Below are 6,944 nucleotides of genomic sequence, written 5' to 3' on the forward strand. Positions count from 1 at the left end.
ACTCGTCAATTTTGAGTGTTTTGCTTTCGTCTTGGCGTATTAACACACACAGATGGTACAACATGCTATCACGGTTTTCGCCGGTCAAAGAAGTCAGAGATAGCACGGCCTGAAAGTCACGGTATCGTCCGGGGAATATCAGTGAAAAGTCAGGGGAAGATGGAAAATTGACGTAGTCATTGAAAATGCAGAATTGGCTAATCAATAGATAAGATAAGACAAGAAACGTGTCTACAAAGTGAACCATCGGTTAGGTTGTACCGGGTGAGTTACGAATAATTTATATCCAGATGCCTGGATATAGCAGAGCGTATATTGCATTTTTGCTGCTTTGCACACCGTTCTTGCGTCGTAGTTGTGGGTGCGGGATACAAACTTTTTGTTTTTCGTGTTGTTGCATTTATGTGTGCTTCACAGCGAGGTCGGTTGCCCATACCAAAAATCTTAGTGACTCCTAGAATGTTCATTCTCATTTCTTTACGGAGAATTTTGTGCAAACGGAATATGGATCACAAATGATTCGTAATACGGATAAAATTGCCCGTATTATAGATAATTTGAGTTACATAAGAACATGCATTCATCCGTAAGAAATAAACCTTGTGGCAATACGGATCAAATAATCCATAATACGGACAAATTTACCCGTATTATGGATGCCTTGTGATCCCTATTACGTTTGCACAAAAATTTTTGTAACATAAGGGTAGCACATCCGTAAAGAAATGAGAGCGTGCAAAGAAATATTTCTCAATTTCTTACGAATCAAGCATCGTTTCTGTTACGGATGCAATTATATATTATAGGGACGATAATTCCATCCGTATTACAGAAAACCTCACTTTGTTTGCTTATTTCGTATTTCAGGCAAATGTAGGGGAGGTAGCTAAATACAGCGCCGATGCGCGTTTTAATTCTATGCAGACGAAGCGCGTGTGCCCTCGCACTGGAAACGCAAGTGTGTGAATGTCGCACACTTGTAGGTGTGTGAATATCTATTCGTACACTTAGGAGCGAGGGGGGGATCACTTCGAAAAATCATTGTACAACCCCCAAAAAAAGTCACAAAAAAGTCACAAAAAAGTCACAAAAAAGTAAAAAAAATTTTTAAAAAATGTCACTTTCCGTAAAATCATTGTACACATTTCGCATGACTGATCACCCCCTCGCTTAGGAGTTAAACGTGTGAATTTTTCCTAGAAGATTCACACGTTTACCCCTGTAAGTGTACGAATGAATGTTCACACACCTATAAGTGTGCGACATTCACACACTTGCTTTTCCAGAGCGCCCAGAGCATAGTTTCTTTAAAAGAGGAAAACAGAACAGAAATATTTTTTTTTAATTCTAAAATCCACATTTAATTAATGGTGCTTAACTAGGTGCTTCATTGAGTTGACAAAAATATCATTGAATCAATATTTGTTTCCGTGTCGGATCAGAGCAGAATGTTTGATTCAAAGCAAACATTTCGTCGAGCTTTGATTCAGCCGATTCAACGTAGCCCTATTTGATTACATTATACGATTCTCTGGTTGCTGGCCGTGTGCCTCCCGTACGTTGAGTGCCAGTCTAGCACCCTTCTAAACGTCATTTTGGTGCTCGAATCCCCCCCAATTTTTCCGTGCTCAGTTTATTGCTTGCCATATTTTGTTAACAGAGCATGGCTTGTACAGCAGCGACCGGTCACTGATTCGCCAGCACGCTTTTCCTACTGAAATAAAAACAGTGCACTTCTTGAATTTACCTCTTTAGCCTGCAAACTAACTGTGTAAAGTTCTGGATATGTGTGAAAATATTACAAAAATGAACATAAACATTAAGTTTATGTCATTGGTTATTTCAGCGATGGGCGTGAGGAAGTATACAATAGGAGGAAAAAAGCGCACTTCACATAGCAGACGGATGGGGAAAGGGGGGGGGCGGGGTCTAAGCCGTAGGGTCTTCTTACCCTTCAACGGAAATGCATTAGGTGTCCCCCTCTCCGACCTCCTCTTTGGTTTGATAAACATTGGAAAGTATTGATGCTCTCAATTAGGTATAAGTGAACGTTTTTTGCGACACAGGGAAGCAAAGCATGCCTATTATTATCCGGAGAACCTTGTAGCGAATCGCGGGCCTTGAAATAAAACAACGGCTTTGCACAGAGGCACATCACCCACTGTCCCGTCGCAAACCGTTGGCAGAACTGGACCAAAAAGGAAGAGATGCGATACGAGCCGACATTGACCTTAGCATTCTAATTGGCGGAACTGCGGACTATATAAACTGATTCGTGCTCTGGCAGAAGCGTCACATCCACTACAGCTCTCTCAGCAGCAGCAGCTCGGGAGCAGCACCTCACAACATGAAGACTTTCGTAAGTAGATGTGCTTGCAAGCTAGTGTCTGTTTAAGAGGTCGGTTTCGCTTCACTACAATTTTCTTTATTTTCCTGCAGATCCTATCCTGTGTCGTCCTGCTGGCGGTGGTTGCTTCCGCCGAGGAGAAGCACCACAAGAAGCGCGCCCTGTCTGGGTTCAGCTTCGGCACCCAGGTCGACTCCAACTCCGGATCCGGCTACAACTCAGGCGTCAAGTCCCGCGGCTACAACTCTGTTTCCAACTTCGGAAACGGACTTGGCTACGGCTCCGGATCTGCTAGCTTCGGATCTGGACTCGGCTACAGCTCTGGTGCTAACTACGGCTCCGGATCTTCTAGCTTCGGATCAGACCTCGGCTACTCCTCTGGTGCCAACTACGGCTCCGGATCTGCTAGCTTCGGTTCTGGACTCGGCTACAGCTCTGGTGCCAACTACGGCTCCGGATCTGCTAACTTCGGTTCTGGACTCGGCTACAGCTCTGGTGCCAACTACGGTTCCGGATCTGCCACTTTCGGATCCGGACTCGGCTACAACTCCGGTGCCAACTACGGCTCCGGCTCTGCTAGCTTCAAGTCCGGTCTCGACTTCAGCTCCGGCGCAAGCTACGGATCTGGCGCCAGCTACGGCTCTGGCTACAGCGGCGCTGCCCTGGACTCCGTCTCCGTTACCGCTGCTGCTGCACCCGCCATCGCCCTCCCCGCCCCCCACATCGTGTCCGAGCACCACCACACAGACATCGTGAGGAAGATCGCCACCCCCTACGCCAAGCCCTACACCGTCACCGTGGAGAGGAAGATCCCCGTTGAGCAGCCCTACCCCGTGCCCTACAAGGTCGACAAGCCCTACCCCGTCGAGGTACCCGTGCCCCAGCCCTACAACGTCGACAAGCCCTACCCCGTGCACGTCGACAAGCCATACGAGGTGAAGGTTGCCCAGCCCGTGCCCGTTGCCGTCCACGAGAACGTCCCCGTGCCCGTCCACACCCCCGTGGCCGTGCCCGTCGTCAACAAGGTTGCCGTGCCTGTGCCCCACCCCGTGCACGTGCCCATCATCGCCCACAGCCCTCCCATCATCGCCCACAGCGCCCCCGTGATCGCCTCCGCCCCTGCCATCTCCTACAGCGCTGCCCCCGCTCTGTCTCTTGGCTCCACCAGCTCCTTCGGCTCCTTCGGCTCCTACGGTGACGCTTCCCTTGGTTCCTTCGGTGGCGCTTCCCTCGGCTCCTACGGTGGCGCTTCCCTCGGCTCCTTCGGCGGTGCTTCCCTTGGCTCCTTCGGTGGTGCCTCCCTCGGCAGCGGCTCTCTGGGTTACAGCAGCCTTGGCAGCGGCTCTCTGGGTTACAGCAGCCTTGGCAGCTACGGCGGCGCATATGGCTATGGCAGCTCTCTTGGCAGCTCCCTCGGCAGCTCTTTCGGCAGCTCTCTCGGCAGCTCCTTCGGCAGCTCCCTCGGTAGCTCCTTCGGTGGCTCCTTCGGCAGCACTCTCCCCATTCGCAAGCGCTAAACCGGCCCTTGCCAGACATCTTTCGTGGACCTTCAAGATCTAGAACCATCGTGCATCATCACCATGCTACAGGATAGTCGTTAGTCAAAAGTGTTTGTGATAAAACTGTTTAAATAAAATCTTCATGAAATATCCGTTGTTCTCAATCCTATGGCAGTATTTATAAATGAAAAATCCATAATCTTTTTAATTTTGAACAGTTATATAAAGCTATAAACATTTGTTAATATACCTAAACTCTTAAACACTCCTAAATACATACTATTAGGATTCTATAAACAAAATTAACGTTAACTGTACATACCAAAGTGTCGTACAGTGTCACAGTTTGAACTGCATCCACAATTGTATCACAGTTTAACTGCAGTGCCAATAATTGCATCACAGTTTAAACTGCAGTAACAGTTGTATCACGCCGTGTAAACTGCGGTACCAATATCAGACGTAAAGTTGCCGTAATGTTGGTGCTGCAAATAGCTCTGCAGTTATTACATATAACTGTGATACGAAACCTGGTGTCACTAAGTCATTTTGCATTGTGTTTTAATTCTGCCGCTCTCATTTAAAGTTGTTATGTGGGCTTATGCTAACAACCTGGTGTTTGTGTCTCCGTATGTTTCATTTTAAGGAAGTGAGCTAGAGTGCCAACTTTATGGTATCTTTAAAGGTCAACCTGCTCCGCACCAAAAACTCACTCGTAAATTTACGATGTATTCTGTAAATAATATTTTCAAATACGTTGTAAATTTATGATACCTTAATCTCGCTTGTAATTTTACAATCTTGAATTGTAATTATACGAGACACTTTTTGGAAAAAAAAATACTATCTTCATACAACTATCTTTTACAGTGTCGAGACCGAAACGTCAATTGTAAATCGTAAATTGAAGTGGTAAAATGTGCTAAACCAAACCTCCATTGGACTTCTGTATATTTGTCGTTGTTGCCGATTCTCTTAGCGGCTCATTTTCTATCCAATATGAAAACAATTTCGATATCATGCGTATCTTAACCATACCATGTTGCTAAATAACATGTTGATGGATTGCGATGCGTGAATTAAATTTTAGGCAAAGATCCCTCATGGAGTGCGTTGTTGAATCTACATTTATAATACCAGAGATGTTGGCCATGTAAAAATAAAGTTATATACGAGGTATTGACGCAATATTTTTGATAGTATCAGCCTGTGTAGAGGAATATTAAAGGATTTTTTTTATCAAAGGGTTTACAAATTCACGAAATACCATATGTATTATATTTTTATTACATGGTTTATCACAATTGACTAGGAATTCGTTGGCGAAGCAATTATTGATGACTCAATTTGAGCAATTAGTAATGAGCGCCGTAGCCGAAGGACTGGCCGTAGGCGATTGGTGCGGCGGAGGCGCCACCGAAGTGAGCCCCACTGAAGTGGGCGCCGCCGAATGATGCCGAGTTGAGGTGAGCGCCGCCAAAGGAGGCGGAACTGAAGGCCGGAGCGAAGCTAGCACTACCAAGGGACAAGGCGGGGGCGGCGTTGTAGGCGATGGCCGGGGCGCTGTGGGCGATGATAGGGGCACTGTGGGCGATCACGGGGGCGCTCTGGGCGATCACAGGCACTTGAACTGGGTGGGGAACGGGCACAGCAACCCTGTTGATGACGGGCACCGGCACGGGGGTGTGGACGGGCACGGGCACAGGGGTGCGCACGGCGACGGGCACGGGGTGGGGCACCTGCACGGGGTACGGCCTCTCGACGGGCACAGGGTAAGGCTTGTCGACGTTGTAGGGCTGGGGCACGGGCACCTCCACGGGGTAGGGCCTGTCAACCTTGTAGGGCACGGGGTAGGGCTGGGGCACGGGGATCTTCCTCTCCACGGTGACTGTGTAGGGCTTGGCGTAAGGCACGGCGATCTTCCTCAGAATGTTGGTGTGGTGGTGCTCGGACACGATGTGCGGGGCCGGCAGGGCGACGGGGGCGGCGGCCACCTGCACGGACTGCCCGGTGCTGTAGCTGGCGCCTCCGCTGTAGCTAGGACCAGCGCTGTAGCTAGCACCTACGCTGTAGCTAGGAGCCGCGCTGTAGCTAGCTGCAGCGCTGAGGCTAGGACCTGCGCTGTAGCTAGCCCCAACGCTGAAGCTAGAGCTAGGGCCAGCGCTGGCCCCAGCGCTCAAGCCCAAGGCCCCGGAGGCCAAGCCGGGACCGGAGGCGGGCCCGTACGAGTAGCCCTCGTCCTCTCCCCCCAGGCCGCGCTTCTCCACCTTCTTGGTCGACGCCGCCGCTGCCAGGAGCACCACGAGCGCGACGACCTGCAGGAGGAATGAAAGATGGAGACGTTAGCCGCTTGTCTTAATCTGGACCGGAACCTCGCGGACACGAACGAAACTCACGATGGACTTCATGGCGGCCGGGGGCTGCTTTGCTGCTACTGACGAGAGCCGGGGACGTTGTGATGCTTCTGCCTGCCCGCTATGCACTTTATATAGCACTATGTCACCCAACTGAGGCCAATGAGAGTCGCATGCTCCTTTTTGCTTCGCTCTAGCCGAGCGCAGTTTCCCAACACGAGCTGTGAGCTAGGGATGCGAGGAACCCCTCTTTTGCGTGTGTGCGAAACTCGTCTCTGACGCGCGGCCGTGCGTTTTTTCGCCCCGGTGATCCGCACGATGCCGTCGTGGTGGAGAAGAGACGAGCAGAGCGCCCGCCCGCCGGGCTCGTCTCGGCCTTGAACTTCTGTCACCACCGCGACTGGTGGCGGTTTGGTGGTAGCGCGTGATCAAACACGCTGCTGCTGATCGAACGGGTACGTGTGTGTTTGCAGCGCGTAGCCGCATCCGATTGAAGGTGGGATAACGCCTGCTTTTCCTTCTCTTCCTCTTCCTCTTCCAGGAAGGGGGCTGTGCGGACGCGCGCCTCTTCCTCTTCCTCTTCCAGGAAGGGGGCTGTGCGGACGCGCGCTGCTCGGTGCGGCGACAGGGGATGGCTGCTGTGTGCCCCGCAGGAGGGACTACTTCCCTAGGTGAGTGGGCGTCTCTTTCGCACATCAAAAACGCGTTACACTGTCTTTGCTTTAAAGAACTCTCTCTCTCTCT

The 6,944-nt window shown here is 50.3% G+C and overlaps 2 protein-coding genes across 2 annotated transcripts; one reads left to right on the forward strand and one right to left on the reverse strand.

The window, feature by feature from the left end:
• Positions 1-2,271: 2,271 nt before the first annotated feature.
• LOC127750408 (chorion protein S36-like) lies at positions 2,272-3,994 on the forward strand. The gene is made up of 2 exons (XM_052272054.1): positions 2,272-2,359; positions 2,440-3,994. Exons 1-2 carry the CDS (start codon positions 2,348-2,350, stop codon positions 3,862-3,864), a joined length of 1,437 nt encoding a protein of 478 aa, XP_052128014.1. The 5' UTR covers positions 2,272-2,347; the 3' UTR covers positions 3,865-3,994.
• A 1,116-nt stretch (positions 3,995-5,110) lies between these two features.
• Positions 5,111-6,326, reverse strand: LOC113218138 (keratinocyte proline-rich protein-like). The gene is made up of 2 exons (XM_026438359.2): positions 6,243-6,326; positions 5,111-6,161 (listed from the first exon to the last, which is right to left on the reverse strand). Exons 1-2 carry the CDS (start codon positions 6,252-6,254, stop codon positions 5,202-5,204), a joined length of 972 nt encoding a protein of 323 aa, XP_026294144.2. The 5' UTR covers positions 6,255-6,326; the 3' UTR covers positions 5,111-5,201.
• Between the last annotated feature and the right edge of the window lie 618 nt (positions 6,327-6,944).

This window comes from Frankliniella occidentalis, unplaced genomic scaffold, assembly GCF_000697945.3.
Source record: "Frankliniella occidentalis isolate FOCC.00 unplaced genomic scaffold, Focc_3.1 Scaffold6, whole genome shotgun sequence".
In the NCBI taxonomy this organism is placed as follows: Eukaryota; Metazoa; Arthropoda; class Insecta; order Thysanoptera; family Thripidae; genus Frankliniella; species Frankliniella occidentalis.